At 34.2% G+C, this 26383-nt stretch overlaps 1 protein-coding gene across 1 annotated transcript in view; it reads right to left on the bottom strand.

The window, feature by feature from the left end:
- Positions 1 to 26383, bottom strand: part of COL19A1 (collagen type XIX alpha 1 chain) — a 334697-nt gene that overhangs the window by 255376 nt on the left and 52938 nt on the right. Inside the window, exons 6-10 of the mRNA XM_081293835.1 lie at positions 24895 to 25170; positions 20592 to 20672; positions 9470 to 9595; positions 8540 to 8593; positions 2059 to 2112 (exon numbers count right to left, since the gene is read on the bottom strand). Coding sequence (XP_081149961.1) covers positions 2059 to 2112; positions 8540 to 8593; positions 9470 to 9595; positions 20592 to 20672; positions 24895 to 25170 — 591 coding nt within the window. The remainder of the gene's footprint in view (positions 1 to 2058; positions 2113 to 8539; positions 8594 to 9469; positions 9596 to 20591; positions 20673 to 24894; positions 25171 to 26383) is intronic.

Raw genomic sequence — 26383 nt, 5'->3', positions numbered from 1 at the left:
CTCTGGAGACTGTCCTCACACAGACCCTGATGCTCATTAACTGATTTTGCAAGACTCACTTTATCACGATTTTGACCAAATGGGTCACAGGACTGAGACTCCCAGTTCTCAGAATGCCTTGGTCCAACTAGATCAGCAGCTGGTATGTTCCTTTGTATTCACTGAAATTTTACTTTAAGTGGAGTACAGGATGAATCATCATACAACCAGACTTCTGGGAAAAGAAACTAGATATTTTCTGGGTATTGTTTGTCTCTGCTACACCATGTCTTGCTCCAGTTCCTTCACATTGCCCAAATGACTTTTCTAAGAATGTATTTTTTATTCTAGAGAATTTCTTCACTTCCACATTTAACTTTTTAGACTATTTCTCTCTTTCTGTCATATCTCTTCATTGCTACAATTAACTTTTGATAGGATTGAGTCTCTTGGTTGCTTTGTGTGGTCCTTGCATTGAATCCAGTCTGTTGCTATCACCTTTCTAGGACCTCTTCTATAGCCTATGAGTAGCAGTATACACTTGGTTTTAATAAATAAGGATCCAAGAGAAATCACTTTGGAGTACTGGAATGAATGGTATTTTATGCTTTTATTAATAAGTTGTGTTTTAATGTATTACAGGGGAATTTTATCCTACTTTCTCATAATTTATCATATAAATACCTACTTTATATCCCATAGTAAAAAAAAAGAGTCCAACTATCTATTTCATAGTTGAAGTACTCAATATTCTGCATTTGTTTAAAAAACCCAAAAGAAAAGATTTCCATATTCAATATAATTTGAAAAGTCCCAGGTATCTGAAATCTAAACAATCAGATTGTTATGATGTATTTTAGGAAGAAAATGGCAGAATAATTGTGTAAGGCAAACTTTGGTTGTGGCATCTCTGTAGATAGTCTTTTCTAGGAAAAAGGTATTTTGAAAATTGGACCCTTAAAGAAGTTTTTGAAGAAACTTTACTTACGATGCCATTAGTGCCAACAAGCTTAAGCAAGAGCACAGTGGCCCATACAAAAACTAACTTGGGGCAAAGTATGATTGTTCAGTAAAGTTGGTTATATTTTAGAGTCCAACAGTTACCTTCCTATAGTAGTAAAGAATGCAGACTGAATAATTTCAGAAGGAAATAGCATCATCAATGAAACAATCACATAGCACAGACACACTTAAGAAAGTCTTAAAAATATCTGTCCAACAGACTCTGAAGCTCCTACCACTTCAGCTTCAGTTATTCCTGTTTCAGATTTAGGAGAATAAAACCACGAGGGTCATGGCCTTCAAGATAATAGGGCACCAGGGACCCACTTGATCATTAGTGCAGCTAGAGAAGGTCCAAAACAAACCAAGTCTACTTTAGTGAAGAAAGTTTTCTTACATCAACATGTGAAAACATTTAGAAAGTTATTAGTATTAGTGTATGTATATATAGTGAAAATAAGTAATTATAGTTCAATACATATTTTCTAAGATTTATGAAAACTGAACTTGGATAATAGGTTGAATTGCAATGCTGAAAGCCATTTATGAACTAAATATTACATTACAGCATTTTATGATAGGCTGAACTATATTTCTTGTATTTTAGTTATAATATCTCACATTGTACTATATTGCAAAACACAGCATACTTAATATTTGTCTGCAGTGAAATATATATTAAGATAGTATATCATACAGTATCTTAAATAGTAAATTTAAGAAGCTTTTGGACTGTTAACAAAATAATGGCCTATGTTCTGAAGCAGGAGTCAGCAAGCTTTTCCTATGAAGGACCACACAGTTCATATTTTGGAATTTGAAGGCTATATAGCCTCTGCTACAATGTTTTCTATAGTACAAAAGCAGTGTTAACCACACAAAAACAAATGAATTTGACTATGTTCTAGTAAAACTTTATTTACAAAATCATACAGTAGGAGGTTTTGGCAATCCTATTATAAAGCAACAGTTTGAGGATCCCTGAAATCTAAAACTTGTTCTGTGTATTTTTTCATCCGATCTGATATGGCTTTTTAAAATAGCCATACAGTTTAATCAAATAATGAAACAACATACCTTTTCCCCAGGAATTCCAGGAGCACCAAATTCACCTTTACTACCATCAGTACCCTAAAATATATAAATTGTTCATTAGATTTTTTTAAAAAGATGAGTTAATAACTAATGTCAAAGAGAATCTACTGTTTCGTAGACAAACTGCTTTTGCTTGCAACAAATTTGTACAGTTATTAAACTTTTGACAACTAATAAATTGTTAAAAGTCAATAATAAACATCTAATAACCAGAACTAAAACTAGATATTATCCACACAAGTATATGTAATTCAGTTTTGTCATTTCTTTGAAATTCAGCAAAGGTAGGGGTGATTTTATTGCTATTACCTCTACAACAAAATGAGTTTGAGTTAAAAGCTACTTCCTACTTGATCCTTTCAATTCAAATAAGTCATGAGATTTCGGACTCTAAGATACCCATAATATCTGTATCAAAGGCTATACCTTCCTGTACATCCTTTAGGAAACCCTGTAGCTGGGTCAATCTGTCAGCATGGCTGCTCTTCTACCTACACTGCCAAGTGGGACTGGAAAATCTACCCCATGGAGCCTATGGGACACCTATGAATGCCTTACTGGATTTATCAGAAATTCGGTCTAGAAGTGTAACTGATGTGATTCTGCAATCTGTATACGGGGTAAAAATGGGAGTTCATAACCCACTTGAATCAAAGTGTGAAATATGATATATCAAGAACTATGTAATGTTTTGAACAACCAATAAAAAAAAGAAATTCGATCTAATAAACTTATTCTTGAAGGAGTCAAAAATACAAACTTTATGAATGAGTGTCTTTATCACTAATGCATGGTAGAGATTAAGAAATATAATTTTGTGAATACATAATGCCATTATTACATAGACATTATTTTTTAATTTCAGGTTTAAGACACACAGTATATTTAATATTTGAAGTCCTATAAATTATATGAGATTATGTCAGATTGGAAAAAATGATTAAAAAAAGATATGTGAATTAATATATTTTGTATGGGATTTAAAAAATGAAGAAACATTTCTTATATTAGGCAAATAAGTCAAAAGCATGATATTAAATTCTACTTCTGTGAGATTATAAAGTATTCCTTCTTTTAACAAATTATGAATATATTTTAATTCAATTAATTTTCATTGTGCTATGGTTATGAGATAGGCAATCTCAGAGTAATGAGAGATTGAAAAAAATAAAGGAAATAGTAGTCATCTTTGGATTAGCACATCAGACTATTATTAAAAATGGAATCTTCTGTAGTGGGAGCAGAGAGTGGTAGAAGTTGAAAGGGATCAACACCAGTTTCTGACCAAGGAGTTAAATAAGTTAACTTATTCCATTTTAAGCTTTTTTCCCTCAAAGTGTACCAGCAAAGCATTTATTCATAAAGTAAACATATTTTGGGAAATTAACTGGAGATGTGGATGTCAATAATGTAAAAATATACTGGAAAATTATTCCCCCAAAAGAGCTCAAATCACAATCCTCTCTTAGGTTCAGGAAAATTAAAAATTCTCTGCTACTTTACAAAACTCTGAAAGAATTTCCAGTCTGATAATGTTGAGGGTCTTAAAGAACTAAGTATGTTAGTGGTTGCTAAGTAATTAGGTTGCTAACTACACTTGCTAAAAGAAAAGGGAATTAAAAGATTCAGAAAATTATAATAATTGAGTCTGAATGAAAGAAAAGTGCTAATTATCATTTTGAATAATGTCATGTGGAGTTTAGTCTTGGACAGAGGGCATGATTAGAATAGTTTCATCAGGTGTTCCTGAGAAAACTGATCACAACCAGGTGTTTAAGCACAGTAGTGGAATTTCAAACTGTATTACTTCATGAAAGGGAGGCATCAGCTTTATGAAAAGAACAGAAACAAAAAACAGTAAAATCATATTAATGAAGATCATAGTATGGATGAGAAAAGTAGACAAATAATAATAAACATTATATCTTGCCATAACTTGTGGCTTACTTCAAAATATTTGTGATTCTTCATTAACTAATTGGAAATAAAGGTAAAATTGACCAGATCATTATGTGAAAGGAATTTTGATTTTTTTTGTAAGGAAAAAGTAGCAGAACAACATTGAGTAATATCACACTAATGATTATCTTATCTAGTTTTTCCTTATAAATCGACTATGTCCTACTTGGCAGAATCTCCTTGGCAATTGGGAAGTAGAACTTGTACGTTCCACAGTCACTTGATGATTTACACTTTCCTCGAAGGAGAGTGTTCATTCATTCATTCAACATTTTTAGCTCCTACTATATAGCCTGTTCTATGTATGGAGCTCAAAATACTCATATTCTAGTGGAGAAACACAAATGCTTTGTAGTAATGTGTCAGGTAGCAATAAAAGTGCTAGAAGAAGTAAGAAAGAGGTGGGATGAATAAATACTTTCTATAAAGAGATATCGGCAAAGGTCTCTTTATTTTAAAGGGATTTCTGAGCATGGGCATAATTGACATGAAGGAGAGAACCAAGTGGATATCCAGAAGAAATTTCCAGGTATATGAGACCTGGTGTAAAGAACTTGGAGCAGGAATGAACAACAGGAGAGGGTGGCGGGCAGTGTAGAGTGGGAATGGAATAGGGAAAGCTCTACCAATATGTGAAGCCTCATAGCCCATGGAGAGAGGCTGGGGTTTGTCTTAAGGGAGACAGGAAATCATTGTTGGGTTTTGGCCCAGGTGGGACAGGATATACTTACAGAATAGTTATCTACTTCATTCTGTATTTAAAATCTGTTCTTCATAAAGTTACTACATTACAATAAGGATTCTGAAACTTTAACACCTTTAGAAATATTTTGATGAGTAATACATAATTTAAAAAGAGATCTCAAAGCTGTATTTCAAATTTTTCCATTATTTTTGATGGGATCATCATAAAATAATGATCCAGATCTCACTGGGTCAAAAGTAAAAGGCATCAAAAGACTAATAGATTATATCTCATGTCTAATGAGAAACAGCAAATTATAATGAGGTCTGGATGACTAACCCACATTATCTCAGTGTAACAATGCAAAAAGATCTCTTCAGGACTGGGTTTGTGGCTTAGAGGTAGAGCACTTGCCTAGCACATGTGGGGCACTGGGTTCAATCCTCAGCACCACGTAAAAATAAATAAATAAAATAAAGGTATTATGTCCATCTGCAATGAAAAAAAAGTTTTAAAAATATTTTCAAAACTAGTAAACTATATTCAGAAAAGATCAGATAACATTTGGGACACAACACACAGAGTTCAATATTCACATCATTGATCTTTTGAGGAAATTAATTATCAAATATTAATATCACTAAGTAGTAAAAGTAGTATGTAATAACTAAAAATTTTGTATAGTAAAACATCTAATGGATTGAAAATTCTCACAAAGGAAGATTTTTGTTTTTCATCAAGTCACATATAAAATTCAACTCAGCCTAAAAAAGCTATCTCTATTTTTCCTTCAGTATGTGATCAATTATGTTATACACAAGAAGAGCAAGCAAATTCCTTGAATGTGTAAATGTGGCAGTTTCCATTACTAAGTGCTTTGCATACAGTATGTTATATTTCTTTTTCACAATCAACAACAGACTAGGTATTAAGATTTATTTTCAAAGTCCCTAAGAAATGGACCAGATTCAACCTTAAGTGTTTCAAGCTCCAAGGTGGGTAGTCTTTCCAATATACTCTCTTACTTCCCAAAAGTATTCTTTCCTGGGCTTACAGATCAAAAATAACAATTTTTAGAACAATGTTTGGTTCCATTAGGAACACTGCAATTCAGATCATTTCATAAGAATCTCTATTCAACATCCACAATCACAGTGCAACTTAGATTGAGAAGTTAAGCAAGCTTTCTCTGCACTTTTCTAATAATAAAAACTGTGTGCAGGAATCAAACACTGAGGAACGCCTTCTTTATTTATTGAACAGTAAAGCTGGAGGATCACATAGTGCAATAGAAACAGGAACAAACTCACCAACTCCTTAAAATGGAATAAGACATCCATGTTTATTACAAATGCCAGGAAAGTTAAATGCATTCATAGCCATGTTTCTAAAGTCATTTTTACAAGGCCAGGGTCCTACTGGTTGAAGCAAATATTGGTACAAATAAAGGAAATGTATTTACTTTATTTTGTAGATTAAGTACCAACTTATTTTATTTCAGCTATTTTTACCCCACCACTAAAAATATCTTGCCATTATAAATTGTGTGTATCCTGAAATTTTAAACAAATTTAAATACTTTAAAAAATAACATAGATAAGATATCATATAATGCATTATAACTATAATATACATTTTGCATAAGGCATTTCATAGATTTGACATACAAAATTTTTCTAATATTTATCATCTTTACTGGTTTCTTCCCACCCCTTTTCTACTGTTGTTTATTTATATATAATACAGGAATGTTCCCTAAACAAATCACCACAAGATTATAAACTCAGGGTTATGTTATCTAAACACAACCCTGTGCTTTTTGGGTTCTGAAGAAGCCCCAGCATCTAATCTTGCACACTTTCTATTATAATATTAGGTCCTCAATATACAATTGTGGTTGGCTAACAAAGAATAATAGATATTTAGATTGTTAGAGTAGAAAATATTTTACTTAAAGAGAATATGTTTTTAGAAGGTATAAACTCTAACAGTTTAATAACTAACACACATGGAGTTTCTCTGTGTTAGTAATCTTAAATAATTGATAAATCATAGAAGTGGAAAGCCAAATTAAGGAGTATGTATGAGTGTGTATCACATAACAGTTACCAGCAATTAAGCCATATATGCCTTTTCAAAACATTTGTGTCACCTTATGATGTAGTTATATATCCTCCTTACAGAAGAGGAAAGTGAAGGAATTGCAGATGGGGGATTTGGGCAAGTTTATACTGCTAGCCAAGAGGTCAAGATTAATACAGAGATCTTTCTACTCTGAATTTTCTTAATCATGTTACCTATGTTTGGTTCTACCAGCTGTTAAGATGAGGATAATAATATCACTGACTTTCCTTATGAGGTTATAAGGAGAGAATAAGATATTACAGAGCAACAAGCATCCTGCTCACAGAATGCATAATACTGAAGTGCTTCTAGAAGATAGAGCAGCCTTCAAAATGGATACTGGTTAAGAGAAGGACACTGGAATCAATATGTCTGGGTTCAGATCCCAAGTTGGCATCAAGCTATCTGGTCTTGGGCAATAATTTAACCTCCATAAACCTCAGGTTTTCCATCTGAAAAATGGTAATGCTAATTTGTAACACAAAGAACATTATGAGGATAATTTAACATATCTAAAAAGTATTCTTCTCAGTGCCAGGCCATGCTAAACACTAAACAAATACTACTGCTGTAATGATTTGTATGTTTCTTTGAAGGTAACTACTTGTTTAATGATTTTGATTTTTCATATAATGATACTGAAAGCAAAGGAACCCTCAAGAAACTCTAATATAAATCATCATAAATGCCTTGTTCCACCTCAAGAATCTCTTCTCCATCTCCTGCCAAGGTGCCATAGGTTCCCATGTAAGGTACCGTGGGCAGAATTCCTGTGAATGTCACCTGACTGAGGTTTTGTTGAAGTTTTGAAGAATCAGTCACCTTCCAGATATTAGCTTCTACCTTTTAAAAAAGAAGTCCAGCTTGATTATGTAAATAAACTGGAATCATAGACTTGGAATTCAAGGCATGAAAAGAACTGAAATCCAATTCATCTTGGAAAAATTATCAAAACAGAATTCCTAACCTTAGTACAAATTAACTTACCTGATTGGATAACAAAAGACATTATTCAAAAAAGTGGAAAACATTACAGTTAAATCTGAGGTGGGTATAAGGGAAAGGCAAATCTCTAAGCATAGGATACTGCCTACAATTACATACTTAGACACTCAGCTCAGTCACCATCTCCTCCATTAAATTCTTCCCAGTCTCTTCTGGAGGTTCCTGCCACTATCGTGGTATTTAACTCACAATGTCCCTTTATTTCCTTCTAGATGTCAAATCCTGGTGAACAGGGAATGTATCCTGTTCTATATGTCTCCTACAGCATCCAACAACAAACCTTACAGATGGAGGGTATTTAACAAAAGTTGGCTACCGAAAAATCTTTAGTAGAGACATGTCAGCATTCAAGAGAAACAAGAATTCATCAAGTATTTGGAGAAGACAATGCTAAAGGAATCTAGAAACAACTAACCAATATGCCTGCTTCATGGTTTTGTTTAGCATTTATAGATACAAAGACTTAGTTCTAGGTTTTTTCAAACTTCCAGCCTGCTTTCCAATGTGATGTCAAATGCAGCCTTGAACACTGTTGTGTACTTTTTTATTTCAGTAATCAACATCTTAATATAGTCCTGAGAACCTTTTACAGAATCCTATGAGTATTGAGCATAGAAAAATGAGATTGACACATATTTTAAGTCACTTTTGAACAAACCCCTCTGTCCCGACAGTATTTGAGTATCTTACCAGCTCTCCTTTCTGCCCAGGTGAACCTGGAGTCCCTGGTAATCCTGCTTCTCCCTGAGAAAAAATGAATTTCTATGTTAGCAAACATTCTGTCATGTTGATCTCAAGCCAAATTGTATATGAATATGAAGCTGGCAACTGTAAGCGATGCTCATCCCTTCGCCAGAAGACTTTCTCATGTCCTTCGTGAAGTTCATTATTCCTCCGGCTTTCAAACACCATTTAAATCATCAGGAGCTGGAGCATGGGATGCTCCTCCACTGAGCACCTCCATTGTCCTTGTCTTTCTTATGGAGTTTGCCATGCAATGTTGCTCATGACAGGACACGGCCTGCTTTTTAGCCCAGATCCTAAGACTGCCGTTAACATCCACAAAAGAAATTCATGTAGGTCCACGGATTCAGCCTCCCTGACCAAAGGACCATATCAGGGACAGTAAAAAACATTATCATTATTTCCCTGCATATATACTGACAATTAATGGGGATAGCTGGAAATTGGGGGATACCAGACAAATACCATAAACATACAACAAAAAAATACTATCTAATGTGTTTCTGTATATGCTTATTAAAGAGTAGGAACTGTGTTTCCTTCAACCCTGAATTCCTAGAACTGTAGCCTACTCCTAGTTCATGTTAAGTACTCAGTACTTTCCTATTCAGGTGTTTCCTCCCTTCGCCCTTTTATCAATACTGATTAACACCCTGAAAGGAAGGTCTAAGGCACTCAGAACTATGCAGGTGAAAAACCAAGAAATTCCATCTTCAATCCCTTTTTGTTTGGTATTTTGATGACTATGTAGCTTAGGAATTTGATTCGATTAGCACCCAAGGAAAGATACATGCTATTCACCCCAGGCCACAGTCAAGGTGCCAGGTTTGCTATCTGGAGTGGCTTTTCAGTGGGCACAAATTAAAACAAGCATACCTTGCTTGGAACGCACTGGCACAAGTCTCTGAGTTCCTGCTTTGCGGGCAGAAACGTAGACAGTTTACTGGAATGAGCAGTTATGGATGATGACGCAGTACTTCCAAAATCATCCTGCTCTGGGCACTAAAACCAAAAAAGAGGATTTAGAGGATGGGTTCAACTCCAGACAGTGGGTCCCCCCACATTAGGGCTGGCTGGTTGTCTGTAAGAACTTCCTTCTTTTAATTTGCGGTGCTGGGGATCCAGAACTTTCTTGTTATTAACCTAATATTGACACCTGTGTGTGAAATCACACATTTGCTCTGTCACTGAGCCCCCAATGTATTTAATTGCACTGACAGCACATAAGGAATGTATAAAACTGATGGTGTGAGTGAGGAGTTCTAAAGCTGTGTTTTTTGACTTAATGATACAGTAATATTGTACATTTATAATAATTGCATTCATATGATGAAATGATTTCTGCAAACAACATGTGAGCGTGTATTTGGGGAACAAAAAGTTAAATCATGTAATTTGAATTTGTAAAATATAATTTGATAAGATGATTGTAAAGGCCTGTAAAGTAAAAAAAAAAGTAATTTTTATACTCTAGGGTGATACTTAATCAATATATGCCTTATTGTAGTTCAATATCCTTTTAAATATATTAAAAAGGTCTTCACCATAACATAGAAGTGGTGAATTTTATTCTTATCCAGTGAGTTTAGAACATGCTGGACAAGATGAAGTTTGGTTATAAAGAAATAAACTTTTTTTTCTCTTGAAAATTTAATCTAGATGGAGATTCTGAAGAGCTTTAAAATGTATCTTTTCTTTTTAGTATCACGTACCAAGCTTCTCACCATGATTAACTCTGAATTTGCAGTTTCAGGAAGGTAATGCATTAGGGAAAAGAGTACATGCATTACTTTTTATACTACAAATTACATATACCTGGAAATGTAGTTTCAGATGTAAAATAAAATACTATCCGTGATTATCTACTGTGGTGTAAGGTCATAGTTGATATCTACTTCTTTTTTTGTATTTTTGTGTATTTCCTAAGTTTTCTAAGATAAACATGCATAACTATGTAAAAAATTATTTTGAAAAATGGGTAATGCTTATACTAAAAAAAAAGTATACTAAAAAACTTATACTAAAAAACAGTAGCAAAACTAGCACCCAGAACTACTATAGCTGGGTGCTAGTTCTTTCATACCTACTCTCTCTAGATTGAGTGATCATTAGTTATCTTAAGAAGTTTCCAAATCCAAAAGTCTAAACACCACATTCAAATGAAACAAGATTTTCATCAAGGCAGTTCATTCATCCGATGATTAGTTATTATTTTCTAGTCAGTTTTTGCTCCACAGGTTCCTGGTGAAATAATCAAGATCCCTTAGGATTGTAAATTTAACCTAAACACTTGAGCAATTAAATTGGTGATTTAAAACTTCCTTAAAATCTTGTCTTTGGCTTCACTGTAAAACTGTCCACCTCTCCAAAAGTGCCTAAGGCAAATAGACATCTATAAGTAGGGACCACATCTCTCAAAAAACCTCTGGTTTTGATTTGACACATGTAGTTAATTAGCCCTTATAATTTTAATCACATTTCTCATTAATTTTGAACAAATGTTGTTGATCTCCTTCCTCTCTTGTATTTATTCATTTTTGTATCTGTAATCATGAAACTTGACTATTTCAGAAACTGATGTAATTTAATAAAAGTGAAGTGGCATGTTTAAAGGTGATCTTGAGTAATTCTCACCTTTGAAATGCTCTGTAATATATTAATACCAAAAAAATCTGTGATTTGAAATTCCAGGACAAAATTAGATTTTTTAGACACATTTAGTAACATTTTTGACTACAAAACATTTTGAAAAAACAGAAAAGAAGGAGGAAAGGAAGAAAGAAGAAAGAAAAGGATCTAATTGTTATAAAAAGTTGGTACATTTAAATGGTTTGTACATAACATCTCTAAAACTATATACTTCTATTTTCAAAATGTAGCATGTTTCTATTTACTAACAGTTGATGGTGATACCCTGTCCCCCAAATAACCAGCATGAAAAAATACAGTCTTGGGTTATTCTTTCCCATAATTGGGGTGAATTCCTAACTTATTTTCTACTCTAAAACTAATTTCCCAAATTTTATTATTTTAAACAATTTTCATTTGCAATGTGTGAGGTCATGTCACTGCTTTTAATTACTAAAACACTCCATCAAATCCATCACTTATACCTCTAAAATATTTTTTTCCACTGGAATTCAAGTTGAAAATGTATTGTTATGTAATGACACGCCACAGTGACTATTGGCCAAAAATACAATGTTTAGATACATAAAACCATTGTGTTGCTTCTCAAAGAATATTATTTTAAGAACTGGCACATCAAAAAAGCATGATTAATTAAAAGAAACTTCTAGAAAATTAATGTTTTCAAGATTTATATGTGTGGCTCCAGGAAGTCTTGGTATTTCAAGTCTGAATATTGGCATTCTAAATACCTTTTTAGATATTTATAGAAAGATATTTGGCTGGCTTTCATTTTACTTGAAATGAGAGCCATAAACTGGGTTGGAGGTGTGCTTTATACAACCAATTTACATAAACATATATTTTTAAGACTAGCTATCCTTTGAATCACTGAACTACATTCTTATTCTGCTACCCAAAGAACATGAGAGAAGTTACAAATATTTTTTAGTTACAAATTACGATTACAATTTTCATATAATTTTTCTTTGGCAAGCACAGAACTTCTAGGAAGTCTAAAATCTGAATAGAAAGCATTTTTTATTTTCACTTTTTTTTTGGTAAGTTTTTCAGAATTACTCCCTTTCAAATCCTTTCCTATAGCATTTGGCAAGTCAACAAATCAAGGAAATAATGTTTTGGCTAACTTCTGTGAACAAAGCTCTAGGAATAAAAAAGATGAGTATAAAAAAATAAAACTTTCCTCTCTGAGTCTAAATTTAAAAAAATATAATTATATCTAATAACAAGATGGCACATGTGACCATTACAATAAGAGAATTATCAAATTCCATGCTTTCATTAGAATGAATTATAGGTATAAGAAAGTATTCGTTGTACAGTTAGGTTGGAAATATTTAGAATAAGAGGATAAGGTACTGGACTTATATTTTGTTTCCAATAGATAATCACCTAAGGTTTTGACAAAAGATGAATAGACAGGGAATGTATTCATGTTTGTTAGCCCTGTTTATTAGCACAGTGTCTGAAAGATCGTTCTTATTCTTCCTCCCTCCCCTCCCCACCAATCCCCTCCCCTGTCTTTTTTCCTGCTCCTCCTCCCCTTTCTCCTCCTCCTCTTCCTCCTCCTACTGCTCCTTCTTCTTCTTTTTTATTTTTTTCCAGTACTGGGGATGGAACCCAGGGTGCTCTACCACTGAGTCACATCCCCAACCCTTTCTTTATCCTTCTTTATTTTTTTAATTTTGAGACAGGGTCATGCTAAATTGCTGAGGCTGGCCTTAAATTTACAATCTTCTAGCCTCAGCCTCCAGAATTCTTGGAATTAAAGGTATATACCACCATGATCAGCAGATCAGTGTTTTTGAATAATAAACATTTGTGATGCAAGTAAATGAATATACACAGTAGTGATCCAGAGACTTAGTCTGGTCTTCTACATGCCACCCTCGTCTTCCCCCCAAAAAAAACAGGAAATGAAAAAGGCTATGACACAATGATAAAGTAAGTGTCCAGGCACAAGGTTAAAGTTGACTTTGTCAATAACAGGAAAAAGAAAGATGAGAATAAAAAGTGTATCACAAAGGGAAAGCAGCCAGGATCGAATCTCCTTTAGGAAAAAAATGATTGGATTGATTTATCTACTTTATTCTTGTTTTCCCAAGTCCTGAAATATAATTAGTTATGTTTACATAGTGAGATTTGGATGCTATGTCAAAATATATTTTCAAATTTGAAATGACAGAATCATTTTATATTTAAAAAATATAAAATGAAATTCTTCATTATACTAGTAACAGAAATACAATGTATGAAATATTTTTAAAGGAATAACTTTGTACTTTGGTATATGGACTTATGAATTTTAGCTAAAGTAAAACTGAGACTAGAATAAATGGTAAAATAAATGGTAAAATATGTTTTATGTATGTTTCATAAATTCTGCTTAGAACCTATGGATTTTGTACTATATTGTTATAAAAGCAGGTCAGAGTTGAGATGCATTTTTAGGATATCACAATTTAAATCTTTCTTGGCAGTTATGCCTAGTATTAAAAATGAGTTCAAGAATGTTAAATACAGCCAGGATGGGTGGAGCTAGTGAAAACAAAGTCTGATCACAGACTTAAATCTTTGTAAGGGGAAAATGATGGCACTACTATTAGAACACGGTGTTGGGAAAAGGCATAACTCATATTCAAGTGATGTTGTCTAAAGTGAGGGCATATCATCCCCAAAATTCAGTGTGGAATTCTGGGGTTAAAACTTTGAAAACTTGGGGCTGGGGATGTGGCTCAAGCGGTAGCGCGCTCGCCTGGCATGCGTGCGGCCCGGGTTTGATCCTCAGCACCACATACAGACAAAGATGTTGTGTCCGCCAAATACTAAAAAATAAATATTAAAATTAAAAAAAAAAAACTTTGAAAACTGAGGAGATCCAACATGGCGGCGGGCGCGGAGAGATCAAGTCTCTGACCTCTTCAGCTGCGCGGGCATAGGGAGTCGTAAACCGTCTAAATGATGTTTGCTCAGGATCACTAGGCAATGCTGAGCTGATGTGGATCTGGGGTGAACATTTTGGGCCTCTCAGAACACACACCAAGCCCAGATCAGCTGAATTCAAGCTCCCGTTCGCCTGCTTCTCACAGACAAACTTCTGTGACTCAGCACTAAACAATCCCGCTGAAACAACTGGTCAACCCTTCTGAACCTGCAGAGGTTAATGCCAACCGAGCCTTCATAGGCAGTGGCCACAGGATTGAGATGGGGCTTGGGAGAGCCAGTCAGGACACACCCGTTGCATTGGTCACCCAGCAAAGGGAACGAACTGTCGCCATTTGCATGGGATACCCCCATGGCAGAGAACTGATGTCACCAGAATGTGGCGGAGGAGATAACTTCATTGAAACCAGGGGTGACAGTGACTTTTCCCTTCCCCTCTAACTACTGGAAGAGAAGTTAATCAAACTCTAAGACTGCATTTATTAGTTTTTTTTTTCTTTTTTTCCTTTTTTTCTCTCTCTTTTTTTTTTTGATTTGGGTTTTTCTTTCATTTTCATTTTTCTTTCTTATTGTTTTTTTTAATTTTTTTTAATTTTTTTAAATTTTTTTCTTCTAATTTTAATTTTAATTTTTATTATTATTATTATTTTAAATTTTTTTTCTTTTTTATTTCCTATTTTTTTCTTCTTTTGTCTTTTCATTTTTCTTATCCCCCTTCCTTGAATTCTACCTGCTTACTCTCATTCTCTTTAGTGACTTCTTCCCTTCCCTTCTAATACCTTTCCTCCCAAGCATCTAATAAATTTATAGGAGTAAACAGTAACTCAGCAGTCAAACAGAACAAGAAGTAACATGAGCAACTTCAAAAAGCAAGGAAGAAAAGGAGTACAAACAATGAAGGACATCCTAAATATCCAGGAGGACCTAGAGGCTTCAGAAAAATGGTCAAATAAAGAACTCAAGGAATACCTTAGACACATGGAATGTAACCTTAAAGAGGATACGAGACAGCAAATTCAAGCAGCGAAAGAACACATTGAAAATGGATTACATAAACATATAAAAGAAGAAATTAAGCATCTTTATCAGGAGATAGAGATTATTAAAAAAATCAAACAATAATTCTAGAAATGAAGGAAACTATAAACCAAATTAAAAACTTAAATGAGAGTATCACTAACAGAGTGGAGCAAGTAGAAGCCAGAACATCAGGTGATGAAGACAAAATATATCATCTTGAAAAGAGTCTAGCCAACTCAGAAAGGCTGGTAAAAAAAATAACGAGAAAAACATCCAAGAGATATGGGATAACATAAAAAAACCAAACTTAAGAGTCATCGGGATAGAGGAAGGTATAGAGATTCAAACCAAGGGAATGAGCAACCTGCTGAATGAAATAATTATAGAAAACTTTCCAGAAATAAAAAAGGAAACGGATATACAAATTATAGATGCATACAGGACACCAAACATACAAAATCACAGTAGACCAATGCCAAGACACATTGTTATGAAGATATCCAATATACAGAACAAAGAGAAAATATTAAAAGCTACAGAGAAAGGAGGCAGATTACATTCAGGGGTAAACCAATAAGGTTAACAACGGATTTTTCATCACAGACGCTGAAAGCGAGAAGATCCTGGAACAACATATTTCAAACTCTGAAAGACAATGGATGCCAACCAAGAATTTTGTATCCAGCAAAATTAAGCTTCAGGTATGACAATGAAATAAAACTCTTTCACGATAAACAAAAGTTAAAAGAATTTGCAGCCAGAACACCAGCATTGCAAAGCATCTTGAGCAAAACACTACACGAGGAAGAAATGAAAAACAATAACCAAAACCAACAGTGGGAAGTGCCTCAGTAAAGACAGAGGGCGGGGGGAAAGCAAATCATGGAGAAACAAACTAAATTAAAAAAAAAAGAAGGCGATAAATAATCCAACATGGCTGGAAGTACAAACCATATATCAATAGTAACAATAAACACTAATGGCTTAAACTCTCCAATAAAGCGACATAGGCTGGTAACATGGATTAAAAAAACAAATCCAACAATATGCTACCTCCAGGAGACACATCTGATTGGAAAAGACATACACAGGTTGAAGGTGAAAGGTTGGGAAAAAATATACCACACACACGGTCCTCGTAAGCAAGCAGGGGTGGCCATCCTCATATCGAATAAAATCGACTTCAAGACTAAGTTAATCAAAAGGGATAAGGAAGGACATTATATACTGTTAAAAGGAACCATTCACCAACAAGACATAACAATTATCAATATTTATGCACTAAATAATGGTGCTGCAACGTTCATAAAACAAACTCTCCTCAAGTTCAAGAATCAAATAGACCACAACACAATAATTATGGGTGACTTCAACATACCTCTCTCACCATTGGACAGATCCTCCAAACAAAAGTTGAATAAAGAAACTTTAGAACTCAATATCACAATCAATAACCTAGACTTAACTGACATATATAGAATATATCAACCATCATCAAGTGGACATACTTTTTTCTCAGCAGCACATGGATCCTTCTCAAAAATAGACCATATATTATGCCATAGGGCAACCCGCAGTAAATATAAAGGGGTGGAGATAATACCATGCATTTTATCTGATCATAATGGAATGAAACTGGAAATCAATGATAAAAGAAGGAAGGAAAAATCCTACATCACATGGAAAATGAACAATATGTTACTGAATGATCAATGGGTAACAGAAGACATAAAGGAGGAAATCAAAAAATTCTTAGAGATTAATGAAAATACAGACACAACATATCGGAATCTATGGGACACAGTGAAAGCAGTTTTAAGAGGAAAATTCATCGCCTGGTGGTCATTCCTCAAAAAAAGAAAAAACCAACAAATAAATGAGCTCACACTTCATCTCAAAGCCCTAGAAAAGGAAGAGCAAAACAACAGCAAATGTAGCAGAAGGCAAGAAATAATTAAAATCAGAGCGGAAATCAATGAAATGGAAACAAAAGAAACTACTGAAAAAATTGACAAAACTAAAAGTTGGTTCTTCAAAAAAATAAACAAGATTGACAGACCCTTAGCCATGCAAACGAAGAGAAGAAGAGAGAGAACTCAAATTACTAACATACGGGATGAAAAAGGCAACATCACAACAGATACTACAGAAATACAGAAGATAATTAGGAATTATTTTGAAAACCTATATTCCAATAAAATAGAAGATAGTGAAGACATTGATAAATTTCTTAAGTCATGATTTGCCCAGACTGAGTCAGGAGGATACACACAATTTGAACAGACCAATATAAATGGACGAAATTGAAGAAGCCATCAAAAGACTACCAACCAAGAAAAACCCAGGTCTGGATGGGTATACAGCGGAGTTTTACAGAACCTTTAAAGAAGAATTAATACCAATACTTTTCAAGTTATTTCAGGAAATAGAAAAACAGGGAGCTATTCCAAATTCATTCTATGAGGCCAACATCACCCTGCTTCCAATACCAGACAAAGACACCTCAAAGAAAGAAAACTATAGACCCATACCTCTAATGAACCTAGATGCAAAAATCCTCAATAAAATTCTGGCAAATCAGATACAAAAACACATCAAAAAAATTGTGCACCATGATCAAGTAGGATTCATCCCTGGGATGCAAGGATGGTTCAACATACGGAAATCAATAAATGTTATTCACCACATCAATAGACTTAAAGATAAGAACCATATGATCATCTCGATAGATGCAGAGAAAGCATTCGACAAAGTACAGCATCACTTTATGTTCAAAACATTAGAAAAACTAGGGATAACAGGAACTTACCTTGACATTGTAAAAGCTATCTATGCTAAGCCTCAGGCTAGCATCATTCTGAATGGACAAAAGTTGAAGGCATTCCCTCTAAAATCCGGAACAAGACAGGGATGCCCTCTATCACCACTTCTATTCAATATAGTTCTCGAAACACTGGCCAGAGCAATTAGACAGACGAAAGAAATTAAAGGCATAAAAATAGGAAAAGAAGAACTTAAATTATCACTATTTGCAGATGACATGATTCTATACCTAGAAGACCCAAAAGAATCTACAGAAAAACTAGTAGAACTAATAAATGAATTCAGCAAAGTGGCAGGATATAAAATCAATACGCATAAAACAAAGGCATTTCTGTATATCAGCGACAAAACTTCTGAAACGGAAATGAGGAAAAACACTCCATTCACAATATCCTCAAAAAAAATAAAATACTTGGGAATCAACCTAACAAAAGAGGTGAAAGATTTATACAATGAAAACTACAGAACCCTAAAGAGAGAAATAGAAGAAGATCTTAGAAGATGGAAAAATATACCCTGTTCATGGATAGGCAGAACTAACATCATCAAAATGGCGATATTACCAAAAGTTCTCTATAGGTTTAATGCAATGCCAATCAAAATCCCAACGGCATTTCTTGTAGAAATAGATAAAGCAATCATGAAATTCATATGGAAAAATAAAAGACCCAGAATAACAAAAGCAACTCTAAGCAGGAAGTGTGAATAAGGCAGCATAGCGATACCAGATTTCAAACTATACTACAGAGCAATAGTAATAAAAACAGCATAGTACTGGTACCAAAACAGGCGGGTGGACCAATGGTATAGAATAGAGGACACAGAGACTAATCCACAAAGTTACAACTATCTTATATTTGATAAAGGGGCTAAAAGCATGCAATGGAGGAAGGATAGCATCTTCAACAAATGGTGCTGGGAAAACTGGAAATCCATATGCAACAAAATGAAACTGAATCCCCTCCTCTCGCCAGGCACAAAAGTTAACTCAAAATGGATCAAGGAGCTTGATATCAAATCAGAGACTCTGCGTCTGATAGAAGAAAAAGTTGGCTCCAATCTACATATTGTGGGGTCAGGCTCCAAATTCCTTAATAGGACACCCATAGCTCAAGAGTTAATAACAAGAATCAACAAATGGGACTTACTTAAACTAAAAAGTTTTTTTCTAAGCAAGAGAAACAATAAGAGAGGTAAATAGGGAGCCTACATCCTGGGAACAAATTTTTACTCCTCACACTTCAGATAGAGCCCTAATATCCAGAGTATACAAAGAACTCAAAAAATTAAACAATACGATAACAAATAACCCAATCAACAAATGGGCCAAGGACCTGAACAGACACTTCTCAGAGGAGGACATACAATCAATCAACAAGTACATGAAAAAATGCTCACCATCTCTAGCAGTCAGAGAAATGCAAATCAAAACCACCCTAAGATACCATCTCACTCCAATAAGATTGGCAGCCATTATGAAGTCAAACAACAACAAGTGCTGGCGAGGATGTGGGGAAAAGGGTACTCTTGTACATTGCTGGTGGGACTGAAAATTGGTACGGCCAATTTGGAAAGCAGTATGGAGATTCCTGGGAAAGCTTGGAATGGATCCACCATTTGACCCAGCTATTGCCCTTCTTGGACTATTACCTGAAGACCTTAAAAGAGTGTACTACAGGGATACTGCCACATTGATGTTCATAGCAGCACAATTCACAATAGCTAGGCTGTGGAACCAAGCCAGATGTCCTTCAATAGATGAATGGATAAAAAAAAAATGTGGCATTTATACACAATGGAGTATTACTCTGCACTAAAAAATGACAAAATCATGGAATCTGCAGGGAAATGGATGGCACTAGAGCAGATTATGCTAAGTGAAGCTAGCCAATCCCTAAAAAACAAATGCCAAATGTCTTCTTTGATATAACGAGAGCAACTAAGAACAGAGCAGGGAGTAAGAGCAGGAGGAAAAGATTAACATTAAACAGAGACATGAGATGGGAGGGAAAGGGAGAGAAAAGAGAAATTGCATGGAAATGGAAGGAGACCCTCATTGTTATACAAAATTACATATAAGAGGTTGTGAGAGGAATGGGGAAAAAAAAACAAAGAGAGAAATGAATTACAGTAGATGGGGTAGAGAGAGAAGATGGGAGGGGAGGGGAGGGGAGGGGGGATAGTAGAGGATAGGAAAGGTAGCAGAATACAACAGTTACTAATAGGGCATTATGTAAAAATGTGGATGTGTAACCGATGTGATTCTGCAATCTGTATTTGGGGTAAAAATGGGAGTTCATAACCCACTTGAATCTAATGTATGAAATATGATATGTCAAGAGCTTTGTAATGTTTTGAACAACCAATAAAAAAATTAATTAATTAAAAAAAACCTTTGAATACTGTGGAAAAGCACTAAGAAGGCTTCCACACCTAGAATACATTAGTCCCATGGCTTCAACAGAAGATACCAGGCACTGCCCTATGTTTGGACCTTATAGATTATACAACTAAAAGATAATTGGCCTTCTTCATTCTTCACTTACTGAGAAAATTAACTTACCTTAGTAGCTGATATTTCACAACATGTTTCTTGAGTTATGAAGTTTGTATTACAGTAGATTTTAAGTTGGTGAAGTTCAATCTATTAAAACAATTAGTAGTAAGACATCATTAATATTTTTGAGAATTGCATCTAGGCAGTAAATAACTACATTAATTTAACTGAAAAAACAAGGAATAAATTGCTGGTAGATATTTTATTTAATTTAGGATTCGTTATTTCATGGATCACTTGGAAAATAGAGTCAGATATACAGGCAGATCTATAGATAATCAGGTAATGAAATTAATTGCAAACCTTGAGTAACTTTTTCCAACAATAAAAAAGTGTTTAATTAAAGAGACGAGTTGGTAGGCACTACAATGAAGTATGTGCACAATATGAGGACATTTCAATGTAATAATTGGAGAAAAAATGAGGTCTGAGGTGTGAGCAGGTGATGGAAAGGCTTTATCTATAGTTCCAGACCTCTTATTTGAGGTATTGAAATAGTTGCACTGTTCTTAATAAGGAAATAAAATGTGTTTTATCTATGTTTCATAAATTCTGCCTAGATCCTATGCATTTTATACTATATTGGTATAATTCTAAGGAAGACTCACTATCTTTTTAGAAAAATAATTGATTCTTTTGCTCCAAAGATTCACTTTTAGTTTTTCTAGGTATTTGAACATGAAATTGGAAGCAGTACAAGTAAAGTATAATCTTGACTTTAAGTGAAAGATCAACTATCTAAAAAAAATAATACTGATGGGAAAAAAAACACTATACTAAATGCTTAAATAGGATGAACTCCTTAAGCACTGACATATTATATTAAATAATGCTTTATATGAGTAGGTATTTATGGGAACCTTCAAATTAGACTGTGTTTGGATATTTATGAATTTAATCAATAATTCTATGATGATTTGATTATAATATGGATTAGGAATCTTAACCCTTCCTTCTTCCTTTCTCCTCTCTCTCTACCTTGCTCTCTTTGTATTTCCCAACATAATAGAGCTAGATTATGCATTGCTTTGAGGTTAATCAACAATTACTTTGTATAGAAAGACTAAATTGTAAAGTTACGATCCTATCATAATAGAAGGCAGACATCTTTCATTAATTGTGAAACTTTAAAAAATAAAATAAAATTAAAAATGGAAAAAAAATCTGTAACTTTTACTCTGCACTGAGATAAACAAAATAAAAATCAGTTTAGCTTCAAGTAAGCATTAGGAACTCCAAACACTGTGTGGAATAATGAATAGCCTAAGATTTGCAGATTATGCAAAATTCTGAGTCTAAATAAAATTTAATGATTTTTTTGTGGGGGAGAGGCCTGGGGATTGAACTCAGGGGCACTCAACCACTGAGCTACATCCCCAGCCCTATTTTGTATTTTATTTAGAGATAGGGTCTCACTGAGTTATTAAGCACCTCGCCATTGCCCAGGCTGGCTCTGAACTTGTGATCCTCCTGCCTCAGCCTCCAGAGCTGCTAGGATTACAGGTATGCACCACCGTGCCCAGCTGGCTAATGATTTATTTTCAATTACTTTTTTCAAGGTTACCAAGGCTAACTTTTATTTGTAAAAATATAATAAGCCCACTGTTTTCCATAGTCTAATGAAATACTGACAGTAACATATAAGTTATGTAGAATGAGTAATGGAAATTCCATTTAATTAATATTGTTCTTAGTGAAAACTCATCATCAACATTGTTATCAAAATGGACAAGAAATATTGAATTCTTATTATTTGCCATCCACTGTGCTAGGACTGAATATGAATTATTTTACTTAACTAAAGATTGATTATCAATTTTTGAAGGACTGGAACTTAATCAAGTTAACTTAATCATATGACATTGAAACTACAATCAACTCTGTCTTTTATATTCATTTAATATCTTATAATTCCTCACTGATACAGCGCTTTAGAAAGAGAATGTGTAGGACTAAATTATAGATTGACTCTTGTCAAAGTGAAGATTTATTTTAAAAAATCTTTTTTATATTAGTCTCATCACCTCTCTCCCATAAAAGCACAAGCATCTGAATAAATAAAACAGTGTCATACTCCAACAGGTCTTATGAATCAGAGAACCTGTATAGAGATGAGGGAAAAATAGTCCATTTGGAGCTTTAGTAGGATCAGAAATCCTAATACACACACACTCACACACACACACACACACACACACACACACACATTTTGCTTGGTTGTTTAGTTCAGTGACAATCTCATGATATGCCTTCAATTTCATCCTCAACTAATGATACCACATTACAGTATGAAATCCCCATACAGTAGTAGTGAAAGCACTCTTTAGTAGTACCATAATTTTGACATTACTTTTATAAGGACATGACTGATATATTCTTCAGCCTTATGTTCTGGGGTCAATTCTGTCATCAGGTGAGAAGTTAATGAGACACAGGACACTTAATCTTCAGAAGTTTAGCTCAAAGACCAGTTACCACTAGCCATAACTCACTCCTCTCTTCTGCTGCCCCTCTTCCCATAAATTTATCTCTGTTCTTTGGTTCTTTCAGATCCTCTGGAAACAGAGCCCACTTTGCTCTTCCTAATCTGGAGAGAAATCTATTTTCTTCCCTTGTGATGAAACTCATAGTCTCCTGTTACCTGCGGGTCCCCATTCCCCATTTTGCCTTGGACAGTCTTTTCTGAAAAGTCTGTCTAGTACTATTTTTGTTGTGATTAATAATATTAGCAGTTGTAGCCACCATTTACTGACATATTTTAATCCTTCTTTTGAACTTTGATATTTCAAGAGCCCAAAGATTAGTGTTTTCCTTTTTCATCTTCTTATGCCAGGGCTGAATGCCATGTCTGGTCCTGACTAGATAAATGAATTTATAGAGAACTGACCACACATTAGGAACTACTGCATAGACACAATACAACTAGCAACTCCACCATCTCTGTTTTATAATTGAAGATATTGAGGCTCAGAAGAACGTGTTAAAATCTCATCTGTCTGAGCCTCAAACCGCTCATTCTCCCTGTTGCCATCATGGCCTGTCCTCAGAATGGGTGGCCTCTGCTCTGACCTGTTTTGATGTTCATCTCTGTGCCCTGGTTATGACATTCTAATTGATTTGCTCACTTACTGTCTCTGAGAGAAAAGACTTCAAAAATAATAGTTTATTGAGTATTTATAATCATACACACATACGCACACATATATGCATATATGTATGCATGTATATGGTGCATGCATATATTATATATAATAGTGCATATATTCATACACACACACACACACACACACACACACACACACACTCACACACTTCCAGAGGGTCCTTTAGAAATAAGCTTGCCAAATATGTATTTGCATAAAGCTGTATTTTTGAAATAAAATCAAACTGTTAAGTACTTTGTGTTAACAGGAATGGCATTCCTACTGGCAATCAGCAGTTGGAATTTTAGGGACTTTCCTACTATCAAATTTAGTAGCCATCAAATTTAGATATATCTCACTTTTTTAAAGATCATAGGCCTCTCTTTCTAGGGAAATCAATAATAAATCTATATCATCTTAGCTTCAGACGTAATTTTAAAGGAACTCTTCATCTGAAAGAGTTTTTCTAGCCAATTTTTCTCATCCAAATGACCTACTGATGCATTCAGCGATTGTATGTCAGTCTAAAAGAATCCTGAAAAACCATTATAAGCTTATAAAAAGTAGTCTGTAATACAAAGCAATTGCTATTGTGATGGTGAATAAATAGCCTATTGTTCTTGAGTGAAAAGACCAGATAATCTGGAACCAGTTAATTTAAAGTTCATCTTTTCCCAATCCTTTCTATTCAAAACATATGGACTTAGACCAAACTCACATTTTGTGTACTATTTTCAATTTTTAATAAAGTTTACTTTTAATAATCTTATTTTTTTTAAAAGAGAGAGAGAGAATTTTTTAATATTTATTTTTTAGTTTTCAGGGGACACAACATCTTTGTTTGTATGTGGTGCTGAGGATCGAACCCGGGCCGCACGCATGCCAGGCGAGCGCGCTACCACTTGAGCCACATCCCCAGCCCAATAATCTTATTTTTAAGGCATGCCCAAATTCTTTTAAATTCACTGACTAGAGAAAATGGGTAAAAATACCATATAATATGTATGAAAATAAAGCTGGAAAGAAATAATTTCATATATCAGTGGGCAATTAAACAGTGATGAGAAGCAGGTCCATTACATAGTAATCAGAGGGAGACATTTTTCCATAAGATAATTTTTACTTGAAAATGGTGCTAGTTCTCCTTCACAACCACCACGACTTACGTCCACAGGCTTGCCATCAGCAGCTCGTGCCACCAGAACTGTCCTCCCATGAAAATCCACAGTGTCCTTCGCATCAGTCTGCCGGCTTGCAATTAAACTGCAATCCACATAGAGTGAAAGGACCTGGGATTGTATGCTGAAGCCAAGTTTATGCCACTGACGGTCAAACAAAGGACGGAGTTCCCGATTTTTAAAAATGTAATTCAACATGTCTCCCCCGGCAGCTCGGAACATAAACTCTACCACCTTCTTTCCACCATCAATTACGACAGAAATCTGAAAAAAAATGCAAATTATTTTTGAATGTTCTAAAAATCAATGTTCAAAATTATTAAAGCACCCAAGTATAATCTCAAGATGCTTGTAATATATGACGCATTTAGTAAAATACTTTAGATGACACCTGTGCCTACCAGATTTTTAATAAGAAACAAAAGTAAACACTTGCTTCAAAATTGAGTTTGACATGGGCTATCCAGTGAATGTAATACACTCTTTCTTGAGACAACATCTAAGAGTGGGTATGTGTCTATAATTTCATAACTGTATTGTATGTTTTATACTTATAAGTAAAAGTATAAATTTACCTAAAATATAAGGTTTACATTTTAGAGCATACTGTATAAATTATATATTTTATTTAAATATAAGCTTATATATAATTTATTGTTTTGTGTGAATAATTCAAGAATTCAAGGTTACCAATTTAGTGAGAATATGATTATTTATCTTTTGCATGCAAGTTGAGATCTACTTCTTTAATTTTTGATAATTTTCATGACAAAAAAATATGTGTGAAGAACATACTCTCCTCCCTCCCTCTATCTTCTTATTCCACTGATTTCCCAACCAATGTTGCCATTGATATTTTAATTAGTGCATTATATGACTCATTGTGATTTATTTTTACATAGATATAGCATAATTTGGTAATTTTATTCCCAATGCCCATCCTTCCCCCGCCCCCAATCTCTTTTCTCAAATTTATTGATCTTCTTTCCATTTTCATGAGATGCCCCTCACCCCTTTTTTCATCTCTTTAGTTTCTGAACATGAGAGAAAATAGTTGAGCCTCAATTTTCTGAGTTTGGCTTAATTACTTAGCATGATAGTCTCTAATTCCATCCATTTATCTACAAGTGGCATAATTTCATCCTTCTTTAAGGTTTCATTGTGTATATATAGCACAATTTCTTTATCCATTCATCTACTGAAGGACACCTAGGCTGGTTCCATAACTTGGCTATTGTGAATTATGTGGCTATTAACATTGGTATGAATGCATCATTATACTATGCTGATTTTAGATCTTTCAGATAAATACCAAAGAGCAGAAGAACAGCTGGAGTATATGGTGGTCCCATTCCTAGTCTTTTAAAGAATCAAAAAATCACTTTAAAAATAATACATAATATCAGAGTTGATAGAAGATGAAGAAATTATTAGGGAAGTGGTGTTAATCAATGAAAGTTGCAAAGAAGAGCAGTTT

Source organism: Spermophilus citellus (genome assembly GCF_964194105.1).
Source record: "Spermophilus citellus genome assembly, chromosome: 5".
Classification (NCBI taxonomy): domain Eukaryota; kingdom Metazoa; phylum Chordata; class Mammalia; order Rodentia; family Sciuridae; genus Spermophilus; species Spermophilus citellus.
Note: the sequence above shows the minus strand (reverse complement) of the source record. Positions and strands in the feature narration are given on the sequence as shown.